This window comes from Macrotis lagotis, chromosome 1 (assembly GCF_037893015.1).
Source record: "Macrotis lagotis isolate mMagLag1 chromosome 1, bilby.v1.9.chrom.fasta, whole genome shotgun sequence".
NCBI lineage: Eukaryota > Metazoa > Chordata > Mammalia > Peramelemorphia > Peramelidae > Macrotis > Macrotis lagotis.
This window is the reverse complement of record NC_133658.1, coordinates 44,354,605-44,382,413: the sequence shown is the minus strand read 5'-3', so window position 1 is coordinate 44,382,413 and position 27,809 is coordinate 44,354,605. Positions and strand designations below refer to the sequence as shown.

General features: G+C 41.7%; 1 protein-coding gene across 3 annotated transcripts in view; it reads right to left on the bottom strand.

Annotated features, from left to right (window-relative positions):
* ZNRF1 (zinc and ring finger 1) overlaps window positions 1-25,877 on the bottom strand; it is a 95,141-nt gene extending 69,264 nt beyond the window's left edge. For 2 of the 3 annotated variants that reach the window (XM_074199570.1, XM_074199565.1), the window contains exon 1: window positions 25,364-25,876. In XM_074199570.1, the coding sequence (XP_074055671.1) occupies window positions 25,364-25,790 (427 nt within the window). In that variant the 5' untranslated portion in view covers window positions 25,791-25,876. Of the gene's footprint in view, window positions 1-25,363 lie in introns of all 3 variants that reach the window. The other variant, XM_074199580.1, reaches the window with a different exon arrangement.
* Window positions 25,878-27,809: the final 1,932 nt, after the last annotated feature.

Here is a 27,809-nt window from a genome sequence, read left to right as displayed (position 1 = left end):
GTTGATTCTCGGTGGTAAGTCAAGCTCATTTGCCTTCTAGAACATCATATTCCAAGCCCTATGAGTACTTAATGTAGATGCTGACTATATAATCCTGACTATAGATTCATGATATTTGAATCTTTCTGGTTGTAATTTTTTCTCCTTCACTTGAAAGTTCTGAAATTTGGCTATAATACTCCCAAGAGTTTTTATTTTGGTATCTCTTTCAGGAAATGATCAGTGGATTCACTCAATTTCTGTTTTACCCTCTGCTTTTAGGATATCAGGACAATTTTCATGGATTATTTTTTTTTTAGATTTTTTTGCAAAGGCAAACGGGGTTAAGTGGCTTGCCCAAGGCCACATGGCTAGGTAATTATTAAGTGTCTGAGACCGGATTTGAATCCAGGTACTCCTGACTCCAGGGCCAGGGCTTTATCCACTGTGCTACCTAGCCACCCCCATGGATTGTTTCTTGAAAAATGAAGTCTAGGCTCTTTTCTTGGTCATGATTTTCAGGTAGCCCAATAATTTTTAAATTACCTCTCTTGGATCTGTTTTTTTCCAGGTCGATTGGTTTCTCCAATGAGATATTTCACATTTTCTTTGAGTTTTTCTATTCTTTTGGTTTTGTTTTATTGTTTCTTGATTTCTCACAAAGTCATCAGCTTTCCTTAGCTACACTTTACATTTGAAGGAGTTATTCTCTTCAGAGAGCTTTTTTTATCTCCTTTTCCATCTGGCCAATTCTTTTTTTTTAAGGCATTCTTCTCCTTATTGACCTTTTGAACTGATTTTTCCATTTGACCTAAACTGGTTTTTAAGATGTTACTTTTTCAGTTATATTTTTCTGCATCTCCTTCATCAAGATGCTTACCTGGTTTTCATGACTTTCTCACATCACTCTCATTTCTTTTCCCAATTTTCCCTTTACTTCCCTTACTTTATTTTCAAAATCTGTTTTTGAGTTCTTCCATAACTTGAGATGAATTCGTATTTTTCTTGGAAGTTTGGATACAGAAGCTTTGACTTAGTCATCTTCTGAGTGTGTAGTTTGAGCCTCCACAGGCCAAAGTAATTGTGTTTGCTCATTTCCCCAACCTATGACTTGATTTTAACTCTTTATTGAGGTGGGGCTCTGCTTCCAAAGTGAATGATACACTTTCCCAAGGTTTTGAAGGTTTTTTGCAGCTATTTTGAGAAACACCCCTGCTCCAAGAACCTCAATTCCTTCCAGGTCTTATGAGAGACTCTTGACTGGCTCTCCTATAGATGACCACAAGCACTCCCCTCTGCTCTGCTATGGTAGTATGAAGCCCCAGACTGTGGCCTGGATCTGAGTATAAGGCAAAGCAACAGAGTCTTGCCCCAGGGATAACAGAGAGACCTCTGCTGTCTCCCCCGATTCCCTTCCCATCTGTGGGCTGAGTGCTCTGGAAGCAGCTGCTGGGTGGCTCTGCAGGCCTGTGCCAGCCTGGGCTCTTCACTCACTCTGGTGTGGCAGAGTTTTCCCATTAACCTTCCAAGTTGTCCTTGGCAATTTATGGGCTGAGAGGGCTGGAAACTGACCCACCCTCCCGTCACAGATCCAAGAGCCCCCCAGGGACCCAGGCAACCCCAAGAGTTGTTTCTGGATGACTGGAGCCAGTTTGCTTCAGCAGCCATTTCAGCACTATGGACCTTTCTAACCCCGGAGTAACACACCTTTCCCTCAGATCTTCTAAGTTGTCTTGGGTCAGAAAATTGTTTCGCTCAATTCTTTCTGTGAGTCCTGCTACTATAGAATTTGGTTAGAGTCATAATTTAAAGGCATTTGGTCTGAGGGAGAGCTTCTGTCATTTCCTGCCTTCACTTTGACATCTTGGCTCCACCCCACCCCCTAACTCCTACTTTCTAATGTCTTAGTTTGGAAAAAAAAAATTTAGGCTATGTTTAAAATGTTTTATTTATGTACTGTCTTCAAATTTATTGCCTTCTGATCTTTGATGGAAATGGGTAATTTTCCAATCTATAAAGAAAATCACTAAAATTTTGCATTGTTTTGATGGGCACTTAAGTGGCATTTTAGAGCATTAAGACTACTACTATAAATTTAACTCAACAAATACTAAGTCCTTATTTTAGAATGAATGTTGTGGTAGGTTATAAGAGGTCCCTGTGCTCCAATTATTCTAAATTTCATTAGATAGCCAAACCTAACTCAGACAGCTAGATAACAGTACAGTTATGTCTTTCACATTGTGACTTTCCCCATTATGGTTTCAATGTATCATAAGACAGCATAAGAAATTAAATGGGAATTTTGTGGAAACCACAGACAACATGAAAGGCCAGCAGATGATACAGAGTCCATAACCAAATATGTAACCCAAATTTTACAGTAATACACTTTAAATACCCCCCCACACACACACACACAAATTCTGCTTTCTTCTTCCAGTACAGAGGGAGGGCCGCAAATTTTTACTTGGATTTTCCAGATTTCCAGGGACATGTTAGGATATTTTAAGGAGCTAGAATGTGTTATCAAAAAGCACCTTAGGAGTTCAGAGAAGAGAGTGATGAATGTGGACAGGAGTTGTCAAATAAATTGTTATTACCAGGAAATAGTACCAGGGAATATTGATGTAATCTTCAGTCTCTCTGTCCTAACATGGGTCAAGGGACATTGAGAAGCTATTTTTGAGAATCTGTCACATGGAACTCCACCTTGTATAAATCATCAGAAACTTGCCTGAAGATAGATATTCATGTACCCATAACTGGGTAAAAGTTATTGGTTATTAATTTTCTTGTCTATAATGCCTTGGCTTAATCAGAGGTCTAGTTAAGAAACACAAAGGGTAAGCAAACAGAGAGGTCATCAGTGACTTTCTAAATGGCTCAAGAATTTTGTCTTAAGGGGTTTTGTTGCTTAATTTTAAATTAAAAAAGTTATTTGGAGCTTGTGTTCTTTTTTGAAAGGCATTATCAAAAGCAGAGGAGGTACTTTTGGTCCTGCTTTTCTACATCTCTTAAGTAGTCCCAAGGTCTTGGAAAAAGATCTAGGAATTGAAAAAGAAATTGGGATGAAAGAGGTAAAGGAAAAAAGTTATAGGATATCACTCCGTGGAATGCAGGCATTAATGGAGATTAATGAGCTCTGATAATTTCAGGAATAGACCATGCTTAACAAAAGTGGTAAAGCATTAGATTCTTTTTTGGACATATTGTGTAAGCTGTGGTAGCTATTGCGTAAGTCTTACTCTATATTTCTAATCAAAAACTGGTCTCTTAAAAAAAAAAGGTCTCTTAGCCTCCAACTAAGAGTTAGAAATCTGAATGTTGTCTTTGTGTGTAAAAATGTCAATCTGTTGTGTCAACTGTGTCAATCTGTCTCCTACATCTGAATGTTGATTTGGTCTGTATTCATACTACCTGGCCAGCTTTATAATAGCATCAATAAATTCCTTTACCTGAATCAAGAAATCACAAGACAAGAGACATCTTGAAAGAGGAGAGAAATCCTACATTTGTTTGTATACAATACCTCTAAAGTCTAAGTGGAATTCTTATCAGTAAGAATTTGAAGAAAATATTATAACTTATGAGAGGATCATAATGTAGGACTATCATTTATATGAAATCTCATTGGTTATCTAACTCAGTTTTATAATTCTTTGTCCTTTCTGTATAAAATGTTCCCAAAATTTTGTACTAGGATTGTTATCTTTAATGATACTATCTGCCCAAGGGTTCAGTAAGATCTTAGTGAATAAAACTTTATGGATAAAACTTTTTGTTATTTAATTTTAACCAAAGAAAATTATGCTTAACACTATGCTCATTTCTTTTGCTTCACTGTATGCTCTTTGGTAGAAGCTAAGCTTCTACTGCTCGTGATAATAGGGAAGTTTCTGAGAAGTGATACTGTTGTAAAATTAAGAGCATCAATAAAACATTTCTATATTTTAAAATGAATTTTTTCTTTTAAATTATAATAACTATGTAGATTTCATTTGGGGGGTAATGTTTAGTGTTTAATCTGACAATCTCTGATTCTCTTCTTGTCTTCTTGATAAAAAAAAAAAGATAGGAATAGTCTTTCAAGGAGTATAAACCTCTGGGTTTCTCACTTACTAATCCTGCACCACTTTTCTAATATATTTTGTCAGAGAGCAGTCCTACCTAAGATATTTCCTGCTTTGTAACTTTGAGAAACTCATTTCAAATCTTTCAGTTGCCTTAAGGAATATAGCAAGCCCTTATAAATGCTCGTTCACTGACTGGTTTCCCCCCAAATTCTATCTCTACCCCAACCTTTCCTCAACTCCCAAGTAGGTTACACTGACTTCATGTGTTCAGAATTGAATTTATTTCCCTCCAAAACTCTGCCCCTTCTTCACCATCCATTTCTGTTTATCTCTCTAATATCTCAATCAATGGGTACCTAATATCTGGTGACTTCACAACAATAATATATTAATCATTGTCTGTCTATCCATCTATGGAGATGGAAGGCAATATAAAGGTAAAAAAAAAAAGGTCTCTGTCCTCAAAGAGTTCACATTCTAATGATGAAAGACAACATGCAAATAACCTTGTACATACCAGATATATACAGAGTAAATGAAAAGTCATCTCAAAGGGAAGGAATTGCAAAAGTAGTTTGAGAATGACCTGCTATAGAAAATGGCATTTGATCCAAGTCTTAATAAAAGAGTTAGTCTTATTACAATCCTTTTTTCTTTTGATGTATCAAAGAAAAATATTTACCCTTACTTGACATTTTAGGCACAAATCTACTAGAAATAATTTTTATTAATTCAGTATTAGTCTAAATTCAAGCCATTTCTACCTTAGAGAAATATCCCTAAAGGCACAGTCCTCTTAACCTCATATACCCTCAGACAAGGCTTTACCTGAAGAAAGTTTGAAGTAACATTTATAGGTTATCTTGAACATGGAAAATGTCATAAATGTGAAAAGAGTTTTGATTTAGCATTTTCCTTTAATAGGACAATACTCACTTCTCAAACTACTCAATTTCTATACAATTCCCTCAAATGAAGTATTCTCCAGAAATAAAACTGAAGATCTTTTTTCTCCCATCAATGTCTTAATCTTTTCTGCATGGAGAAGGCCTGAATCCCTTGGGGGAGGGGAAGAGAAAAAAAGGCAAAGATTTAGAAGAAGATAAGGGGTGTCCTTTATTCAAACTGGTTTCTACTCTTAATCCACTTCTTTAAGAAAGGTCTTTTTTCTTGATCAAACATAACTGTGGCAAGTTTTACTCTAGAGAAACATTTTGATATTTCTAGAAAAACTGAAATGGAAGTTTTTAACATGCTTCTATATGAATGAAGAAATTAACTTTCAATTTGATGTTTACTGAATTCAGAATAAAAGTTTTTAAAAAAGATGACTACACAATAGTTTTGGTGAGAAGTTATAAGGGTCTGAATTATGGAGGGAAGGGGAAGTATAAAAGAAATATAAAATTTATCAACAAATTAGATATGAGGAAGGAAAAAGCTGAGGTAACAGTGAGGGCCTGAGTGACAGGAGGCATAAGAGGGTGGTGATTTCTCAATATAAATAGTTTAGAAGACAGAAATCTTGCTGGTGGAGGGAGTTGAGGGAGGAGAATTCTTTTGGACATGTTACTCTAGAGATGCCTATAACTGCTAAGTAACTGGAATTTTACTAGAGATGGCTACGTAGATCTGGGAGTTACCTGCACAGAGATAATAATTGGAACTTTGGAAGCTGAGAAGAAAACTAGGTAGCAAACAGTACAGAGCAAAAAGAAGTGCCTTGGAAAACACCCATGGCTATTAAGTATGTATGACCTGAATGAAGATCCAATAAAGCATAAATCACAGAACAAAAAAATATTTTATGTGCAAAGTAGTGTTCTTTAGCAGTAGGGTTATAAACAGAATATTAAGATAGAAACTTCCATTCCAATGGGAGAGTCAATGTAAATGAAAGATTTGGTCAGACAGTAAAGAAGAGGAGGAGAGTGTGGTTTCAAGAAAATAGGGAGTGTCAAAATGAGGTTTATAAAGGTTTATAAATGGTCCATTTGGACCATTATTTCGGGAGAGAGTACCCAGGCAGGCAGAGAACACCCGAGATGATAATTTCTCTACTACTTCATGTCTAAGATTCAGTGAAAAAGGAAAGAACAGTACTAACCTGCCTATTGAAGAATACCTGGAGCCAGCACCACCCTTGTCCAACCTACTACAGAAACTACAGAAGTGCATTTAAGTTGGACTGGAAGAGAAGTCATCTCTTCTTCACCCAACCTTCACCTTGCAAGGATGGTCATCTCTCTCTCTCTCTCTCTCTCTCTCTCTCTCTCTCTCTCTCTCTCTCTCTCTCTCTCAAGGCTATGTGGTGGGATTAAACCATCCCTAATGGCTATTTATCCTTTCCCTCTCAGCCAGGTCTCCCAGCTATTTTCTTTTTCACTTTTTTTCCCCTTCGGGTACCTGGCCTGGTCCTTTGCTATTTAACCTGTCCTCAAGCTGCTGTAATGACTGTCCAGGAGGAGAAAATGTTTTAATTTGTAAATTTAGCAGGCTTGTGAAAATAAATCCTAAATTTTCAACTCCAGGGCTATATGTGAATTCTTTGACTTGTGAGAACCCTTAAATCTTAATTGGTGATCCCAATCCTCTGGTAATAAAATGACTGAATACTCTAGGAACCATGCTTCCAGTTGCTTTGGACACATGATGAAACCTAACAACATCAGTGGCTAAGGAGAGACTGCGAGTCAACCGTCATTTCATTTATGTTCTAGCTACATTCATAGGGACTATCAATATTAACATAGTTGTTACTCCAACAATATGCCAACTAGGTAGCTGTTAAAGACTTCATACTCAAGAGGGTCAACAGTTAGTTAAGATGTAAAGAGTGTAGTTTTTTAGCATCCTCTGTCTCCCACTTTCCCACCATAACAGAAGAGGCTGGTTGTAGCAGATTCCTCCAGTCAGACAACATGGAAGTCTCTTGCCAAAGTTACCACAGTTGTCATACTGATCCTAACAAAATGCAAGGGTTTAGCAATCTATCAGTTCATACTACTTAGCTTCGATCCATGAGGCTACTCTTTCCTCTTACAACAGTTGACTTTCTGTGACTTGCCCAAAGCCATTCAAAGTTTGCTATTTCATTTATGAAATTTGGATACTATCATCATTCCCCTCTGCTCAAACACTTCTGACAATGCTTGTCATGCCTATTTATGCAGCCAGGTGACAACAGTGTCCTGGAGTCAGGAAAACCTGAGTACAAATCTGGCTCCAAACTAGCTGTATGATTCTTAGTCTCTTAACCGCTGTCTACCTCCATTTCTTCATCTATAAAAATGGAGTTAATAATTACATCTACCTCCCACAACTGAGAGATCAAATGGGGCAGTTATTTGTAAAATACTTAAAAAACATTAAATCTCTTATCAGTAAAGTCCTTAAAGATCATGAGATAAAAGTTGCCAAGTGCCAATTAAAGCCATATAGGTAATTCCTCTCCTTCCATAAACTCTACCCCAAACCTTCCAGATTTGGCCAGAAGCAAAATGCAGCATTAGAGTTGCAGTTTTCCTCTGGCACAGAAAGGAATATTCATGCTTTTTCCTCTGCCATTTTATAAACTCATTGAGAATGACAAGGTTTTGTGAACTCTGTGAAGGGCAACAGAAGAGGAAATGATTCACACAATTTAATTTTTGAAACTCACCATTGATGGCAATCCAAATGAAATAATAATGAAAGTATATTCTTTTATAAAATTAAATACTACAGTATTTTTTATTCCTTTCGGCATTTATTTTTCAAAAGAAACAGTGACCAGTTCTTTTTTACATAGAAAGGACCAGAAGCAAAAGTCTCGGTAAAACTTCAGCAGTTCAAAAACCAGAGTATTGCTATGTGTTGCTCTGGGTTGAGGCTCAAATTATTATGAGATTTGCAAACAAATAAGTCCCTATCCTATGGATTTCAGTTTCCTATCTATAATAAAATGATCTATCAGGCTTTCCTGACCTTCAAAGACAATGGGGCAAGGAGATATATACACAGTGCTTGAAGCTTCTTAGCAGAGGGAATCTGGAATTTTAAATCTTTCTTTTGTCATGGTCTCTTCTCTGGCAGTCTGATGAAGTCTATGAACCCTTTCTCAGAATTATGTTTTCAAATACATAAAATATACATAGGATTACAAATGAAACCAATTATATCAAAATACAGTTATTAAAAAGACAACTTTACAGATTTCAGGTTAAGAACTCCTGAACATAAAAGACTAACAGACTGCCTTCTGTGAGGGATGGGGGTAAGGGAAGCAAGATTAGGGGAAAAAATTGTAAAATTTAAAATATCAATACTTTTGCTTCTCGTACATATAAACCTACAGTAGTTTTTATCAGAGAGATTTCAATCAATGGTGACAATTTTTAAAAAGCAATGGTTTGTAACTTGCTTGGGAGTTTTCCTCACACATTGTCTGTGTACTGTGTATTTACTGTGTTCACAATCTGAGAGAAGGCTAGAAGTGACTTATAACTCACAAAAGATGTTTATATTATGGGCAATTCTTTTCATTTCACATATAACTGGAAGAAGGGAAAGGAAGGGAAGGATAACTGAAGATGGACAGGTTTCCATACCCAGAATCCATTCAATATTCACACTGTGGGTGTCCCTGATGAGATTTCTGTGCAGTACATCACCTGAGATAAGGTCAAACAGCCACAGCCCTGCTGAGCAGATGCATGGACTTCTCCCATATCTCCACAAGTATGTTCTTTGCTTGGCAGTTTCTGCTTTGCAGAACCCTTAGCAAGTGAGAGCATTTCTTGGAGCCAAAAGACGTGAATAGCTGCCATTTAGAAACCTGGCCTCAAGAGTACAAGTCTTTGCAGCACATCCATTTTCTTTCAGAGGTTCTAAATTCAGTTGAATAACTTGGAGACTGAAGACACTTTTTAAAAAACTCTTTCCTGCACTAGCCATAGACAGAAATAGCCCCTTTGCAGAAAGAGGGTTGGGAGGAGTCGGCAGGCTCAGGAACAAGCTAGCTGTGTCCTCCTTCCAAGTGGAAGGAGTTCGGGAGAAACGAGCAGTTTTATTTAAAGCTTATTCCCTCTCATCAGAGATGTACTGAGTGTCCAGTGCATTTCTGGAAGCACTGAAAGGAGGATGAAAATCCAGTCCCTCCTCTGGCTGCTCTGTAATTCGTTTGCCCTCTCTGAATAAGCTGTTCCTGGGCTAGGTCTTTCCTAGTTGAGCGGGCAATCCAGTTTTCCCACTGACAGCCTTAAATAACTTGTGGCAATGATCAATTTGGTTCATGGTACCTTGATCTAACAAGAGATAATGATATATCTAGCAAGGACGTGGAAGGATAAATTTCAATTAGCTAGAGCCACAGAAATCACTCAGAGGAGAATCTTCTCCAAATGATTTCCTCAGGATCTCACCTCACCTCCACAAGGATAGGAAGGAAGCAGGGCAACTAGGTAGCCCAGTGGGTGGAGCACTGGCCATGGAGTCAGAAAGACCCAAGTTCAAATCCGACCTCAGGCAGTTAATAAGGAGCTAGCTGTGTGATCTTGGGCAAGTCACTTAACCCCACTGCCTTGCAAAAACAAACAAACTAAAAGGATAGGAAGGAAGACTGGAAGAAATAAAAAGTCACCAGAAGTTATAGGGAGAACCTTAATCTCTCTTTAGAGATACAGAGAAAAAGCCCCTGATCTCTGCAAGCCTTCAGTCTATAAACTGTTCTTCAAAGCCCAGCACCTTGTGACTAAGCCACTATCCTAATTAACATCAGTCAATTAAAACATCCCTTGACTAGTATGGAGATAGAGTGGTGCAGGGGAAAGAACACCAGCTTTGATGTTGGAGGACCAACCTGGGAATGTGACACAATGGGATTTAGAGTCAGAGGACCTCACTTCAATTTGTGGCACTTTTCATCATTAACTCTGTAACCCTGAGTAAATTGCAACCTTTTCAGGCATCAATTTCTCACCTATAAAATAGGGAAAGGGGACAGGTTTAGACTAGATGACCAAATCTATGAGCCTATAATCTTGGCCCAAATCCTGCTAAACAACTTTTTATCTCTGTGACCTTGAGGAAATTTCTGTACCACTTGAGATGTGATTTTTCTCATGTGTCAAATGAAAGAACTGGACTGGATGTTCTTCAAGGTCTCTATCCAGTTCCACATTCTTTGTTCATCTGAAGTCCATCAAAAATGCACCAACACTGCAGAAAATGCTAATCTTGTTCTTCTACCCCATCATTACCATCCTTCCTCTAAAGTACTCCCATCCTTTTTCTGTTTGTCTTATCTAACATTATGTGTTTTCATGTTCAGAGACCAAAGACCAAGATGAATGATGTATTTAAGTATCAAAAAATGCAGCTTCTCCAAAGTACAGGTTTGGAGATTGATGCCAATCCCAACATAAAAGCTTTCAAACTTCCTTTTCTCTTTGACCTCTGTCTAATCTAGTCAACTCTTAATTACTCCAGGGCTAGATATAGAATTAAGGGGGAGCTTTCCATTTCTTTTCTTCCCCACACTATGTGCTTTAGCTACCTGCTATATGAATTTTGGCAAGTCTCTGTGGATCTCAATTTCCTTGCATGAAGCAAGGACAGGAAATCTTGTCCTGTGACCTCCTCACAGGGTTCTTAAGTTTCAATTAAGACCTTGAACTTGTATTTATTTATTGGAAGGAGAAAGGAGAGAAAGTCCTGCACCTGTAATTTCATGACTATAAGGCATTTCTAGAGAGGAATGATGACTGACACTGTTCTACTCGGTTTTAAGAGCTGTCTGGGGCACTGGAAAGGTCAGTGTGTGTGTGTATATATATATATGTATATATATATACATATATATATGAGGTGGGACCGGTGGGACCTGAACCCAGATCTTCATGTATTGGAGGCTGGCTCTCTCCACCTAACAAGGTGTCTCTCAAAGAGTCAGAAGGAGAGATATGTAAATTGTAGTCATTCAACTCTCCATGTTCAATTTGGTCAAAATCATACAACGCAATCAAATCCAATAGGATAATTTCCCTAAATTGTCAAATCCCCACTACACTCATCGTAGGTTATTTAGCCAGTATTGGGGGGGGGGGGGGGGATCTAAGACCAGGTTTTTTTTTTGTTTCCTATTAGACTAGACCAAAGATGGGCCAAATATGGTCAGTATGTTCAACTTTCTAGACTGATTCCTGCAGATTCCAGAGCATATACGCATGGCTCATAGTTGGGCCTGCCCTCTCAGAATTTTGTTTGTCTTTTCTAACTTGCTTTTAACTTTTTAAAAAAATTATTTGTTTTCTTGCTTTTAACTCTTAAGGGGCCTAGTATTTGTCAAAGATAGCTGGACTGTCTTAGGTCACATCCTGAAGCATCAGCAAATCCTCTATTCACTATAAGAATAATGCAGAAGAGAACAGAAGAAAATGGTAGTAATCCCAGGGGGGGGGGGAAGAAGAAAAGTCTATCTCCCTAAAAATATGTAAAGCATTAAAAGTTTAATATGGCATCTTAGCACATCCAGGGTATGGAGAAAGGCTTAAGGCTACTGTTGCTATAGCAACAGATCCTTGCCACAGCTGTGAGTCCCTACAGGGTGCAATTCTGAAAGGTTTCCTTAGGAAGGAACACTCCTCCTCTGTGACTATCAGAACAAAAAAAATGGTGGGCTTCCTGCCTCCCTCTGTTCATAGTACTTTGCTTCACAGTAGAATGGGGAAGACCAAGATGGTCTTATATAATATTTCTGAGTCACAAAAAAACCTTAGAGTTCATTTAGTTCAACCCTCTCATTTCATAGATGAGAAATTAAGCAGAGAGGTTAATGATATTCTGAAGTCTTTCAGAAATGACCCTCTCTCATTACCAAGAACTAATCCACCAAGCTCTGGCCATTTCCTAATTCTTGATATAGCAAGAGAGCTCCAAAATTTTTTCAAAGTCCCTTAATTTACAAATGTAATTTCTACAAAAAGTTTGAGGAAATCAGAGACTACAGTCTCCATTCCTCTGTAACTATAATCAATGAATTCACAATACATATATTCCTCCACTCTATTCTAAAGACATTGGGAATTTCATGCAAGGGAAAACAATCTGCCTTTAAAAAGTCCAAGAAAAAAGTAAAATCCATTATTCAAATACCAACATCTTGAGATTAGTTTATTAAAACAGAAAAAAGAGCAGGAAAAAAGTTCTTATTTAGGTCAACTGGCTACATATTTGCAAGTGTTGCCAAACGGGTATCTGAAATTTCTATCACCCAAGTCACAGATGAGTCAAGAGGATAATCAAACTTTTCTTTAAAGTGAATTAAATTCTTACACAAAGAATATTTTATAGTAATGCGGTCATTAAATGCAATAAACGTTTATAATGTGCAACTATTTTTAAGCTGTTAAACTATACAGTCTCTAAGACAAGAGTCCCCAACCCTTACAGAGCTTTTGATCTGGTAAAGGCCATAGTATATAAAAATTAATACAAGAGATAAATGCTAAGAAAGAAGAACAAGCATACTTTATACAGACTGCACACATTATATCTAAAAGAATTATTAGTATCTTCAAATTTGTCTATTTAGTAGCCATACGACATTGGATACATTCAGCACAAATATCTAACAAGTACATGTTATTCCTAAATCAAATTTGGTTCTTCATACTACTGTCTTCCCTTTGCCTTGCCACTTTTGGATACCTCTAAAGAAAAATCTATTTTTTCTGCTATACAGGGCAAAGGCCAAATTAACCTCCCCTTCTCCTAGAAGCACCATTAACAGGGGAATGTTTTGTTGAGGGTGGATTTGAGCGTGAGATTGAGAGTGGAGGGAAAGAGCCTTCTCTGGTGATGGAGATAGAGCTATGGAGCATAACCAAATGCTGTGTCATGCTAGAACTCTGGGGCTTTCTATGCTGACACCAAGTCCTGAATTCAACCAGCAGTGAGCAAATGGGATTGAGCTCAATGCACAGTAAGAGTAGCTACTCCTGGGACTTGTGGTGTCACTACAGAATTCTGAATAAAGCAATTAATTCATTAAAACACTATTCTAGGGCAAAAAGAACATAAAAGTGAGGCCATGAAACAAAAGGCCAGGTCAAATGAAAAATGAACTATGTGTTGAATTTTCATTATAAAAATTATTCCTTGGCATAATGATGAAATAGGCATTTGACTTTTTGGCCTCATTCTTCTCTCTAATCCCAAATAGATATATAAATGCCACTCCAGTATGTTAAACAGAGGGAAAAAAAACAATTTTTGAAGTTTTAAAGACAAAGTACTAGAAATATTAATAGAAAATACCCCTTGTAAAGGGAACTAAGAGGAAAATACAACAACCAGTTCTACTGACTTATCAGCACCCTCAATCCAACTGCTCCAAAGCAGTTAGTTACTACTAAATTTCCTAATTGGTAGAAATCATGGGAGACTCAGATTACAATACCAGAAACATTTTTTGTGCACTGGAAAACCAGATTTCCTTCCTTGTCTCTGTCACACAATGCTGCAAAAAAACCTGTTCCTAAATATAAGCTACTTATAGTCCCCATTACTTTTAACTTGGGACAAAATCCCAAATCCTGGTAAACAATCTAGATTTTTCTTATTAAAAAAATCTCTCCAGAGAATGGACAGAATTATTAGTTTCAATACCCTTTATCCAGCAAGAGTGAAAGGAAAATAAAAATGTTTTAATTTTGAGTGCACATTACATCTGTTGAATAGATAGCAAGAGCAGCCCCTTTTACAAAACATAGAACATAAGACAGGCAGATGAGACGGATTCATTCAGACTAAAAGCAGATTGCCCACTTAAGGGTCTCAATCCCTTATTTCAGGAAAACAGGAACTAGGTTATGAGTACTATGCCAGATAGTTTTTTAAAATAACACTTTATACATGACAAAAACTTGTGTAATTATCTTCCACAGATTTGAATTGAAATGAGGATAGATATCAGATATCATGCACCCCATTCACAGAAATGGAAAAGAACAAGCTAGAACATTTTTAAATGAATGACCCTCCAAAATCAGTCCTACAATCTGTCTGCTGATATAAAGATGGAGAAAGTGGAGAGTATCTGAGCATTCTTCCTTTCAAGAGTTAACTAATGGATTCTTTTTTCATCTTACCCTCTGACTCTAATTTTTGTTGGTCTTATCTTGAAATGTTTTTCCTTTGGTCATAGTTTTCAAAGAGTCTGATGATGCTTAAATCCCCTCGTACACTTGTTTTCAGGTCACTTGTTTTTGATAGTTTTTCGGTCTTGTGACTGTTCTAAAATGTCTTGTCTCATGGGTTTGCTCTTTGGTCCACCCTATTTAAGGGAAACCACTACTTGGACAAGATTTTCTATCTTCTGGATTTTTTTTTAAATTCTACTTTTTTATTTTGAACCTAAACCTAGGAAAAAGAGCATTTTCATCTACACACAGAACACACACCAAAAGGAGGAATGTATACAACTGACTTTTCCATTTCATAAGCTTGCTTTTGAATTTTGATATATGAATTTTACACATTTTCAAAACTTTTCTGCTTATCTAGGCTTCTTTTCATTCCCTTCTGTACATTTAAAAATATTTCACTGGCCATCCTTTTTTTAGTATTAAGTCTCTTGAAGTTGCTTTGTTGACAATGTTACTTTTCTTGTATAAAACGTTCTCTTGGATTTGCTCACATCATTCTGTATCAGTTCCTACTACCAAAGAATTTCTGAAATCATCTTTTGTTAATTCTTCTGGAATAATAACATTCTATTCATATACCACAGTTTATATAACTATTTTACAATCCATGGTGCTCATTTCCTTAAATTCTAACTCTTTGCTTTTCTCTTTTTCCACTTTAATATCCCCGTGAGCACAAGGAAGCTTGTTTATAGCTATTTCCTCCCCCCATAATTATCCTCCTCTTATACACCCCCATCCCTGTTGTTTCCCTGTTGAGTCTGATATATTTCTATGCTGGTGTTGGTGTGTATCTAAGCTCTCATCATCTATTTCAGATAAAAGTGAGGTTCACCAAGGCTTGCTCTCTTCAGCCTTTCCTCCATGCTTGAATACTTCTTATACCACAATTGTAAGAAATAGATGTTCCACCCCTTTCTTCCTCCTTTATATATTCCTTTTTACCAAACTTGTAACTGTTGTGGGGTTATTCTCTTCTGGATTTACTTTTATATTTTGTATTAATTCAAAGTACTTTTTTTTAAATCATTGTTTGGCATATTCCCTTCCTCTTCAACCACCTCCCCCACCCCCCCCCACCACACCCCATTCACTCTAATTTTCAGTCTCAATTTATGTTTAGGAAGAGTTCTCTCTTTAGTCTGAATAAAGGCTGTCATTGTCAATCTCAATATGGTGGTTAGTCTCTTTGTGGTCCATTGAAAGTACTGACCTTGTCTAGATTCTTCGTCACCTGGTACAATCCCCAATTAGAAAGTTGGTCCTTTCTCTTATTGAGACCCTTAGAAGTTCCAGGATTGCTGGAGATCACACTAGACTCCAGCAGTTTCCTTGATATTGGTATGGAGGCATCGAATTGGCCTATCTCCTGCAGAGGTTGCCAATGTTCCAAGTGTACATCTTATCTTCCTGCTCAGAGATCTATAGAGATGAATTCTGCATGTAACTTCTTTTGTTCTGAAAAAGCAATTTGGGTTCAGTTTCAGACTCCTAATTACTGGAGCTTCCAATGGCTTGCTCAAAATGTAAGCTGCCTGGCTCTAGGTCCACTCATAAGCACTGACACTAGACCTGGCTATGTCTTCTCTGCCTCTAGGTGTTTATCTGGATTAGATTAGATCTATGCTCAGAGCTGGCTTGCCTGGTAAGGCCTCTGTACAGTTCCGGACAGGGTGGCAATACTTATTTCTGATTCTTTTGGTTTCTTCATCAACAATCTTTCTGGGGTCCTCTGCTGTTATTTTTTAGGGTTTCTTTAGGTCAAAGAGCAGGGAGTCTCTACAATCTGTCATTGGTATCTGATGCAGAAGTTAATGTACTGATTAATTTAAAATATTGATAAACTAACAAAAAAAGCCACACTATATGCATGTGACCTCCTGGGGCAAGACACTTAACTTCTTTGGACCTCAGTTTCCTCCTAGGTCACCCTACAATGACTACTAGAGTCTCTTTAAGTTCTAAATCTAGTAACTCTATTTTCCTATGAGAAAAGTAGATTGTTAGCTAGGGCCCAACTCCTATGAGTTTTGCTAAAGAAAAAAAAAGAAAGTAAACTGAACTCACAAGAGCAAAGATTTAGAGTTAGAAGAACATTAGTCCAACCCCTTTATTTTTAGATGAGGAAACTGAGAACTGAAGAAGTGGCTTGCCCAGGGCTTACAACAGATGTGACAGAGTTGGAATTTGAACATAGATTGACAAATCCAGTTATGTTACAAGATAATTTCACGGCTCTAATTTCTTCATTTCTCACCCAGGTGTGCTCCTTCATACATCATCATGTCACCAGGAACCTCAAGACTCGGCAGGATCCTAACTGGTCTTGGTACTCACAACTCATTTAGAAGCCTGTGCCACTGAGGCTCCTGATGAGAGGGCAAAATAAGAAGCTCTTCACTAGGTCTTCTCTAGGTCACCCAACTCTTTATCATCTACCCAGATCCACTCCTCTGGACTTCTCCCATCAGGCCTTCACTCCCCCAGTGATAGTACTTTCCCCACTGCCCCAAGTCAGTACTTTTTCAGCTTCTTTCTGTTTATTATCTTTCCCCATTAGAATGTAAGCTTTGGGTGTGTTTGTGTGTGTATATCCCCTTTCTTTTTTTGCATGGAATTAGAGTGTTACTTAAAGATTTACTTTGGAGTTCAAAACATCAATACCCAAAGTACAATTTGGAGGAGATGTAGCAAGATGCTATTTCATCTGAAGAAGTCTAATGATTACAAGCAGGGCAAGTGTACAGAACAGTGTTTCTTTGGCAGGCCCAAAATTAAGTGTCTGCTTGGTTACCTTAAGAAGGTGGGAGAACGTGGTCAGGGTATACCTGGGAGCCTGCAATCGGTTCTGGGTAGCACATCCCCTGATGTTGGATGTGCCAATCAGCATGGGGCATATGACATAAGGAAAGGCTGCAGAAAAATAGGTGGAAGTTTCAAAAAGGAAGCTGAGGCTTAATGTAGGGAAAAATTTCCCAATAATTCAAAATAGTGGGGATTGTCCCAGGAAGTCATGGGTTCTTTCTAAAAAAAAAAAATTCTAGAGTTTGAATGTATGCAAGTCAGAAGATGATTCAGAGTTTCTCTTAAAAACTTGCTTTTTGATTGCTTAACCTGCAGTGAATAGTGAGGTGAGACTTAGAAGAATGTATGGAGAGATCTACAACTTTAGTATTTGTAGAAAAACAACCCCTCAGTAATCCAAAGTGCTCCTATAGCTTTTTTTTAGGTTTTTGCAAGGCAAATGGGGTTAAGTGGCTTGCCCAAGGCCACACAGCTAGGTCATTATTAAGTGTCCGAGACCTGATTTGAACCCAGGTCCTCCTGACTCCAGGATCCACTGCACCACCTAACTAACCCTTCCTATAGCTCTTTTGAAAAGTCCTTAATTTTCTTGCTCCAGGGGCGGCTAGGTGGTGCAGTGGATAGAGCACACTGGCTCTGGAGTCAGGAGGACCTGAGTTCAAATCAGGTCTCGGACACTTAATAATGACCTAGCTGTGTGGCCTTGGGCAAGCCACTTAACCCCATTTGCCTTGCAAAAAAAAAACCAAAAACTTTTCTTGCTCTACTTTTATTGTTCATAGTGAGGCAGTGTGAGATCTCCTAAAGAGATGCCAAATGACCAGAAGAAGAAAATCAGTTATCAGCAGAATCCCAGAGAGCTTGAGAAGTTCCCAAATGATCACCTTAATGTTGTAGTGTTAATGACTCTCACTGCACCCAGGGATATCTCCAGTCATCCTGATCCATATCTGGTTACTGGAGCCAGATGGCTCTGGAGGAGAAAGTAAGTTGGCGACTTTGCACAACCCCCCCCCCCCCAACTCAAATCAAATTCACTTGCTTGTCCTGGCAGCAGCCCCCCCCCCCCCCCCCCCCCCGCCATGCCATGGTTAAACAACAATATGAGTTCTATCTCACTAACAGCTTCAAGGCTGGATCCTGTTGGATCATTTTTGAGGGGAGTGTAGTTGTTGAAGTGTGATTTGGACTAAGTGGTCTTGAAAGTCCCTTCAGATTCTGTGATTAATGCTCTTTAATTAAATTTATCCTTGATTCCTGTATTTTCTTTATTTTCTATCTTGTCCTGAAGAAATGCTTAGCAGGTTTTTACATGTACATAAGGGAATAAATGTGGGAACAAATGGGAGCAGTCACCCAAGAATCAAGAGAGGCAGCTGGTCAGAATGACAGAGACAATCTGGGGCTGGCCAAAGGCAGGGAACTTGGTTTTTATTCTCACCTCTCTGGGATTTCAGAGGTACTTACTGAATAAAGGAGACTCCATAAAAAATGGAAGCACACTTAAGAAGAGTTTTAAGTATTGCCTAATAACACAGGGACAGAGTGGAAGAGCATGTCAACAATGCTTCCATGCCTCAAGCACTGTTTTAGGAGCTGGGGGGTAAAACAAAGGGAGACAGTCCCCACTCTCAAGTACACATTCCAACTAGAGAAAACTGTACAGAAAGGTTCAGGTCATGGCAGATAGAAAGGTCAGGTGGGACTTAGATACTGGTAGGAAAATCACAAGGTGATGCTAAATACATTCCAGGGCCTCATCCATTAAGAAGGGTCAGAGTGGGGGCAGCTAGGTGGCGCAGTGGCTAGAGCACCGACCCCTGGAGTCAGGAGTACCTGAGTTCAAATACGGCCTCAGACACTTAATAATTACCTAGCTGTGTGGCCTTGGGCAAGCCACTTAACCCCATTGCCTAGCAAAAACTAAAAAAAAAAAAAAAAAAAAAAAAAGGGTCAGAGTGGGGGGCAACTAGGTGGTGCAGTGGATAAAGCAATGGCCCTGGAGTCAGGAGGACCTGAGATCAAATTCGGCAGAAACTTAATAATTACCTACTGTGTGACCTTGGGCCTGTCCTTTAATACCATTGCCTTGCTAAAAAAAAATCAAATAGCCTCTACAAAGACTTTTTAAATATGACACCCAACAATGGGGACCTAAACTGCTATCAGATCTAAGTACAACTTTCAGAAAAGACTCAAGGCACAAAGTGGGTAACAACCACATACCCTCAGAGGGCAAAAGAAGGCAAAAGATAGACGCTCTACCAAACCATCTTCTAACCAAGCTTTCCAAAATGGTAAAGTAAGGAGGTGGACAAATGACTTCAAAGTTTGTCCAAATCAAAGTCCAATCTGAAAAGAAACCGGAGCTTGCTTAGCAATAAAACACAATGCTCAGATAGACTTTTGGGAGCTGGTGGGGAGGAAGAACAATGAGATGGTAACCACCTTCACTAAAAACATATTCTTTCTAGAGGCCTCCAAAAACAAACCCTACACAAAACAAAAAAGTCAACTATTCAAACTGCTTAGCTCAAATCTGAAAAAAAAATAGGTCTTTAGTCTTCCTCAAAGTCAAGTACAATTTGGGATCTGGGCTTGTCTAGCTATGTGGCTGAGGATACATGAGGCAGGATATAACATAGCAAACCCTTCTGCAGCCCTGGCAGCCAAAGAGGCAGCTGTGACTCATAAGACAGATCAGGAGGGAGATAAGTACAGAGGCAAGGGGGATATTTCCATTGTTACTTCTGTTCAGTGACATCAATTCCCAGGGTACATATCGTCTAGGGTTAGCTTTATGAGAAAATTGGTCTGTTTCCTTCCTTTCAAAATAAAAACAACCCAAAACAAGCAACACTCTTTGGCAACCAGTGTGAGGTTGAACCCCACAAGAGTAACATCTGACCTCTTAATAAGACTTTTAAAAATAATGTCACAAAATGAACATATGAAAGTGTCCAGTGTTTCCTCTTCAGGAGTTAGAAAATCCAACAAGTTGCAAAAGCTTCCAGATTTTCTCCTGATGTATTAATAGAACCCTAGAAACTCCTCAGCTAGGCCCCAGCCAAAGTCCTGTCCATTACTGCCTAACCAGTTGGGTTAAGGTGAAGGACAAGCTGTCAGTCTCTATCCAACTGAGGATCTAGCTATTGAGATTATTGTATTCTTTTTCAGTTTGAGGCCACAGTCAACAATTCACTTTGTATGAGGTCTCAAGGCTTGTGGATCTAGAAATGAACTGAGTTCAGTTTTAGGAGGAACGGTACTCTTCAAAGGGAACATTTTAACTACTATAGTTCTGAGTCAGTATTCAGGTCATTCATTTCTCCCATGATCATTGCATCCAGACAAGCTCCAAAGTCCTGATCATAACCAGTGACCTGGATTTTGGGATAAGAACATGCGAGTTTGGTAAATCTTTGTATTTTTCTCCCTGAAATGGTTATTCTGGTACTACTAACCCAATCTCTATTACTGCAAGTGTCACCACTCCACGAAGCAGGGAATGCAAGCACATCCACTCAACACATGCTAAAAATAAGGCCATCACTCCAGAGATTCCAGAGCTTCAAGACAGAATATGGAGGTTCCAAGCATAGCTTTTCTGATGCCAGGTCAAGGCCATCTTCCCTATGTGCATGACCTTCATTTTTCAGATAGTTATTCTGTCCCTCTCTCCCCATTCCCAGGTCCTCCAGAAAACTCCCTATAATAACTGAGATGGCCTCCAGTCAAGTCAACGGCAAAGCTTTAAAGTTCTGTTTCTACTGAGGTACCTGAAGACTGTGCCTTACTTATGAATCAGATAACAATGTGAGGCTAATGCATGGCTAATGGAGGACTTCCTCAGGTCACAGAGGCAGGATTCAAACCCAGATCTCTCCTTGTGTCTAGGTCCAGAGCCTACACCAGGAGAAAGACTTCATGAAAGGGTCACCACCAGAAACCAGATCAAAGGATTAGGGGAGAGGAGAAGTTGTTTCCAATATGGCAACATTCCAACTCAGATGTAGTTTCAGAATTAAATTCATTGAAATTTCAATTTCCAGAAGAACTTCCCTAAATAATAATGCAGAAGGCAGCTGCATAGCACAGTGGAAGATATAAATTCAAATTAGACCTCAGACACTTCCTATCTGTGTGTCCCTGCGCAAATCATTTAACTTCTGTGTGTTGCAGTTTCAACTGTATAACGGGGATGATAAGAGAACCTACCCTGCAGAGTTATTGTGAGGATCTTCTGAGACAATCTTTGTAAAGTAGACATTACAGAAATATTTACTTCTTTCCTTTCTTCCTCTAAAACAAATCTTGACCCCTTTTCCTAACTCAATTATAATCATCCAGCTCTTCACTTAAAACAGTAGCCTGCCCAGAATACTAGGCATGTTGGATTTCGGGCTAGATTTGTTTAACCTGAAAATGTATATCCTTCACAAAAACAAACACATCAACAGTCTAGCTACCATAAATCCTTACTTCCTGCAACGCCTTTCTGACTCCAATGGGGAGAGTCTCCCTGCTTCTACTTCAGGAAATTAAGTCTTAATACTGCAACAGCATCAAGTACTGGGACCAAATCTGCCACCATGACACCTTCTCTCGGGTACTTTTTAATCCTTTGATGATCCATAAATTAGAGGAAACAGTATAATGGCCTTGGAGCCCAGAAGTTCTGGGTTCAAGTCTTGGAACTCAGAAGTTATGGCTTTAAGTCTTGCCTTGGATATACCCTGGTGGACTGTTTACTTATTCCCAGGATTCTAGGCAATTCTAAAGACTCTAAGGTACAGAGAAGTTGTAGCTCTGCATTGGTAGAGTTTATTCACTACGAAAACACCCCATAATGATGAAAATGAAGGTCTAGTTCCTATCCCTATCTCCCTCAGGAGTTTATAAAAATTTTTCTGTAAAGGGGTTCCATTTTTCTCTTTTGAGACCCAGGGGGCCAGCTGGATGGCACAATATAGGCCCGAAATGAGGAAAACCTGATTTTAAATCCCACCTTAGATAGTGTTAGCTGTGAGTCACTTGACCTGTCTTTAGTTTCCTTAACTGTAAAATGGAAATAGTAACAGTACCTACTTTGAAGGATTACTGTGAGGACTAAATGAAATAATACCTGCGTGGTACTTCGCAAACTTTAAAACACTATACAAAGGCTAGTTATTATTATTAATATTAAAAACCTATCTGAAGGTTTGTTATCTCTTCACCTCTGGTGCAACACACATGGAGACTTTTTGATTTTCACTTAGTATAAGTAAGGGGCTCTGTCTGATCAAATAAATTTGAAAACTGAATCTGTAGGCTAGTCTACTAACCATCATCAAGTGAGTGATTCATAGCTTGGCGACAGAAGAGGATAGCCTGAGTTTCCCAGCATGTACATGTGCACAGGAGATATGACTAGGATGTATGAACAGCCACATTCATTGACCAGTCATTCTACAATGGCACGATGGAAATGCGGCCAACGTGTTGGAACCCAGGTGAGTTCTGCCTTTTCCTCATATCTACATCTGCATGTTTTTCTTAGAAAAACAGTGCTGGTACACAAGAATCAAGGCCTCCAGCTGAACCATGCAGGCATCTGTTTCAATAGCATCAAATATTAGCTGGGAAGAAGTCAATAGTTAAAACAGTGTCTGCAACTTAAGGGATATTACTCAGAAGCACTTTCCGAATAGCAGGTCTCAGAACCATGCCTTCAGGAAATCATGGTCTATAAAAGTCCTTTCTAGTTCTAAATCCTATGAAAACAGAGCTTACTGATTAAGAAACCAGCTCTGCCATGAAAGTTCCTGAAAAAAAACTACATTACTTATAATACGACTTTATTCTGCTCTCTAGTATCCCTCAAAGAACTCCTCACAATTGAGCCTTCTTCAATGAATCCGCACTGGCAAATGTGTTCATGTGAATTTCTAATTGTCTAGCTTATTCTTCAGTAAATATGTGGTTGCAGCATCCTCTGGCCCTCTACTAATTCCAACATTATCTATACCTTTCATACCTTTCTAAGGCAAGGGTAAAAAAGAAAGCTCAAGCCTCATTCCAGAGGGCAAAGGCAGGTCTCTTCTTGCATGAGGGGTATAACACACTAAATCCTGGTTCCTACGTGTCAGGAGGTGAAACCTAATACCTAATGAAGCTAAACCAATAAATAAATCTAATGCCTAAAAAGGTGAAGGTGCAAGAAGTTTCATTTCAAAAGAACTTTATTGGAAAAATTAATTTAATAAAAGAATCACTGTATAAAGGACTGATATGCTGTGATTCTCCATGGCTATTCTCAAGTTCCCAATGACTTTCCCCATTATTCTCCTAGCGTTCTTATCACGACTAAATGAACAAGTCACACCTTCCAATTGTTAAAGCTTTTCTCCATCCAGGTTTCACAAAGAATTTGCTAGTTTGGCATCCAACTGTGGGTTCTCCTGTCTAGCAGGAAACTTGGGAGTGGCACAAGATGCCTAACAAAGAAGGATAAATGAGTCTATCTGGAGGTACGCAAGCACTTTTTTTAGTGAAAAATGGACTTTTTGGGAAGGTTAGGCGGGGATAAGGAAAAGAATCCATCTGGCCCTAGGGAAAAATTTAAACCTCTCAAAAAAAGATTAAACATTAGATGGTATTCATAGATCAGAGATATTGTTGGTTTGGGTGCCCTTTTAGAGAAGTCTATCACTTCCAGATACCTAATCTAGTTAGGGGCACAGATATCATTGATTCTCATGCTAAGCACCTCACTCAAAAGTACCATGCAGATCATATTCTCTCTAACTGGGCCTGAAATTACAGTTGGGGGCAAAAAAATATTAGCAGAGTTCAGCAAATAATTTCACTCACTTACTTCCCCACATAATTAACAGTTCATTGAAGGTTTTCAAACTCTAAAGGGGGAAGAACAGTAAAAGGGAATCCATCCTATTCCCGGGGGAAAAAAGGGCCACCTCATTTCCATCACAGCCACAGTGGAAACCAGGTGAAAAAAATTCCTGTGAAAGACAAGGATAAAGAGTCCAAGACAATCCACAAATTTACTCAACTGCCTCCTGGAGTTCAACTCAAATGAAACTTATTAGCTGTATTCCAGCAAGTGGTGGTTCCCACAACCACTCTAAGGAGTCTTCCTTCTACTGAGTCCTGAGTAAAGGCTGACCTGTTCTTTCCCTATAGTCTGGTCAGACCTTGTTAGCCTGCCAGCTGGCAGCCTGGGACACCCCACTCCTAGTGACCTTTCATCACGTTAGCAAAATTAGTTTATAGAGTCTCTTTTCAAAGCCCCATTTTTTATTGTCCCCCACATTCCATTATGTGCACATATAAACAATAGAAGCACATCTAACATAGTTTTTTTCCAAACACAAAATCAGAGCCAGCACCCAACTATAGACAAGGGGAAAAGACTCCTGCAGCAGGAGCGGACAAAGAAGACACCACCCCCTTGTGTCTCTAGGAGGGGGTTCTTAACCTTTTTTTAATGTCATGGCCCTCTTTGAATTCCTTCTTAACATGTTTTTAAATGTATAAAATCCATAGGGTTGGAAGGGAAACCAATGATAGCGAAACAGAGATGTATTTTTTCACATTTGAGTTCGTAGATCCTGTCCTTCCAGATTTATCCCTCAGCAGTCTGTGGACCCCAAGCTTAAGAACCCCTGTTCTAAAATAATCTTTGGCTGGAGAATCTACTGGCTTTAAGTACAGCCCACACCTGTCTCCGGTAAGAGACATTTCATCTCCATTTTAAGTAAATACTAAAAGAACCTGAACTGAGCCCCAGGCTTTCGGCAAAATGGTTGGCCTCCTGGGCAGAACGCCCCCATTTTAAACGCACCTGCCCGACACAGACACATGTACACACACAGAGACAGACACAGAGCTATTCTAGGAGACTGCTACTAAACCAAACTGGGCTCGTCTTTCTGACTATGGTAGACAGGCCCAACCAGTGCTGCAGTGACTGAAGGGAGGCCCTAAAGGTGACCTCCTCGGAACAAGGGAGGACCTCGAGTTCTTAACACCAATCCGAAGAAATTGGGGCTGAAGGCCCATCCAACAAGTGAGCAGGTTACCCCAGCTCAACTCCCGGGACCTTTGTGATCTGGGCACTTCATCCAAATCCTCCGGCCCGGGGTTTACCTCCTCTCCCCCCTCAGCCTCAGACGAGAGCGCAGGACCAGGCGGTTCCCGGGCAGGTCCCACCGAGCTCCGTCCCGCAAGGCCCGGAGGCTGCCAGCCCGCCCCCGGCGCCCCCGGCCCCCGGCCCCCAGCAGAGGCCCCCCGCCCCGGGCCCGGGGAACTCACCGCTGTGGGAGCTGAACCATCTCGGGGCGATGTGCAGAGGGAGCGCATCTGCCAGCGATGCTCGGGAGCCCAGGTACAGCATCCCGTCTCTATGGTGACTACCACCTGTCTCCTGGTAACCATTGCCGTGGGCATACGTGGAGTCGGCCCCGGAGCCTCCGCCGCCCGGCGCCCTCTCGGCGTCGCCGGCCCCCCGGGCGGCCGCCGCGCTGTAGAGGCCGAAGGGCACCCCCCCGGCCGTGGTGGGGTCCATGCCCATGCCGGCCACCGAGCTGACGGAGCGGCTGCGCAGCCCCATGGCCCCGCCGCCGGCGCGGTAGTGCCCGAAGTGGGGGGCTGCCCCGGGCGGGGGCACCGCGCTGTCATCCGTGGAGACGCCCGGGAAGGGGCCCCGGGAGCGGCCCGTGGTGCTCTGCTTGCCCCCCATCCCCGGCCGAGCCGCGGGCTGCGGGGGGCGCGCTCCCCCGAGAACGCGAGGCGCCCCTCCCCCACCTGCCGGCGCCCGGAGCGGGCTTCTGGGGAGGCCGGGGCGGCCGGGGCGGGCCGGGAGGGCGGGGGGAGGGGAGGCGGGGCCGCGAAGCTAAGACTGCCAGCCCCGGCGCGGCGAGCGCATGTCGCCCGGCCCGGCCCGAGGCCAGGCGCAGTCCGCCGCCCGCCCCGAGCTCCGGGAGGCCGGGGGCGGCGGCCAGAAGCGGGGCCCGGCGGCGCCGGCCGCTGCTCAGGACCGCCGCCGCCGCCGCCGCTGGGGCGCCGCGGCCATGGGCAGCGCCCGGAGCGCCTGGCGGCCGGGGCTGAGGCGGGCGAGGAGCGGCCCGGGCTGCGGCTGCGGCTGCGGCTGCGGCTCCGGGGGGCGGCGGCGGCGGCGGCTCGGGCTCCGGCTCCGGCTCCTCGGGTCTGGGCTCCGCTCGCTCTCCTGCTGCTCCTCACTGCCGGGGAGACAATAGAGGGCGGCAGAGCGCAGGCGCGGTCCCGGCGCCCCCGCCTCCGCCGCCGCCTCGTCCCCGGGCCCCGCCCCGCCTCGCCCGGCCCCGCCCCCCGCGCTTAACCCCGGCGCCGCCGCGGGGCCGCGACCCCCCGCAGCCCCGGCTGCCCCTCCGCGCCTGCCCCCTGCTCCTCCTGACTTGGGAGCAGGCCGGGTGAGCGGCCGGGCACCGCCCCGGCGCCGGTGCCTCCTCCTCCGGAGGATGCCAGGGCCAACAAGATACAAGCAAAAAGCCGGTCTCAGCCCGCAGGGGATCGATCCCTGGTCACGCCCCGAAGCAGCCCGGGAGGGAGGCGGGACCCCCCCCCCCCCCCCCGGGGCGGCTTCACCTCTATCTGCGACGTCGATCAGTGCATTCATTAGGCCCCGCTTTGTGGGCGCTCAGACTCCCAGGGAGTAGAAAGAGCGAGCAATAGCCCCTGCTCGCGGTAAGCCATCCTAACGGGGCCCCAAGGAAGGCCCTCGGAGGTCAGCAAGGCTACGCTGACCCGGGCAGCCCGGGCTCACGGGTGGGACATCCGCCTGAAGTCATGGATACAATGTATCCGCTTGTGTGTCTCCTGGGCCGGATGCGTTCGTCACACCTGCGGGCCCCTATGCGCGCAGCTGCCTTCGGGAGCCGGCCACTTACGGCCTGTCTCAGGGATACAGTGTATTTGTTCCCTGGTTAGCCCAACACGGAGCCACAATGTACGCCCGAGGCAGGAACACAAACTGTATCGAGACACAATCTCTCTCTCTCTCTCTCTCTCTCTCTCTCTCTCTCCATTCATCTATGTTTGTACACACACGTCTGCCAGCCGTGCCATCTAGGAGATTGCTGCCACCAGGCCAAACTGGGCTCCTTTCTGATTGTGGTACACAGGCCCAACCCAAGCTGCAGGGACAGAAGTACATACAAGTTCCTAAGGACCGAAGACCACTACCCAGAAAAGTAGACTAACCAGGGCTGAATAGCAGTCGGGGTCCTGAGGAACAATTCATTACCTGAGCCACAGTCTTGTCCCAAGGGTGAGGGGGAAATGGAGGTCTAGGCTTTTCAGCCCAACCACCTTATGTCTTCTCTCATGCTCCAATTCAAATTCTGCCCTCACAGCTCCTCCTGGTGGGCATGTTTAGGATTTCCTGTGTGCTCCCCCTTGCCTTCCCTCCTTCATCTTCTCAGGGGTGGCAGTTTGCAATTGAAAGGAAAGATAATCTCAGATTTTTTTCCCCCTCCTGTTGGGATTTTTTCTGTTTTTACATCAATATAAAACCAAGTGAGGTAGGCTTCAAAGGCCCTTGACTCAGACAGTCAGACTACCTCCTATATTAAAAACGTCACCGTCCTCAAGCTGCCAGCATCCTCCCTCCCCACATGACCTTGCATCGATTTTATATGGATTCCCTTCTTATTGTTGTTGTCTGACTCTCTGTAAACCCAATCATTTAGGGTTTTCTTGGCAGAGATACTGGAATCGTTTG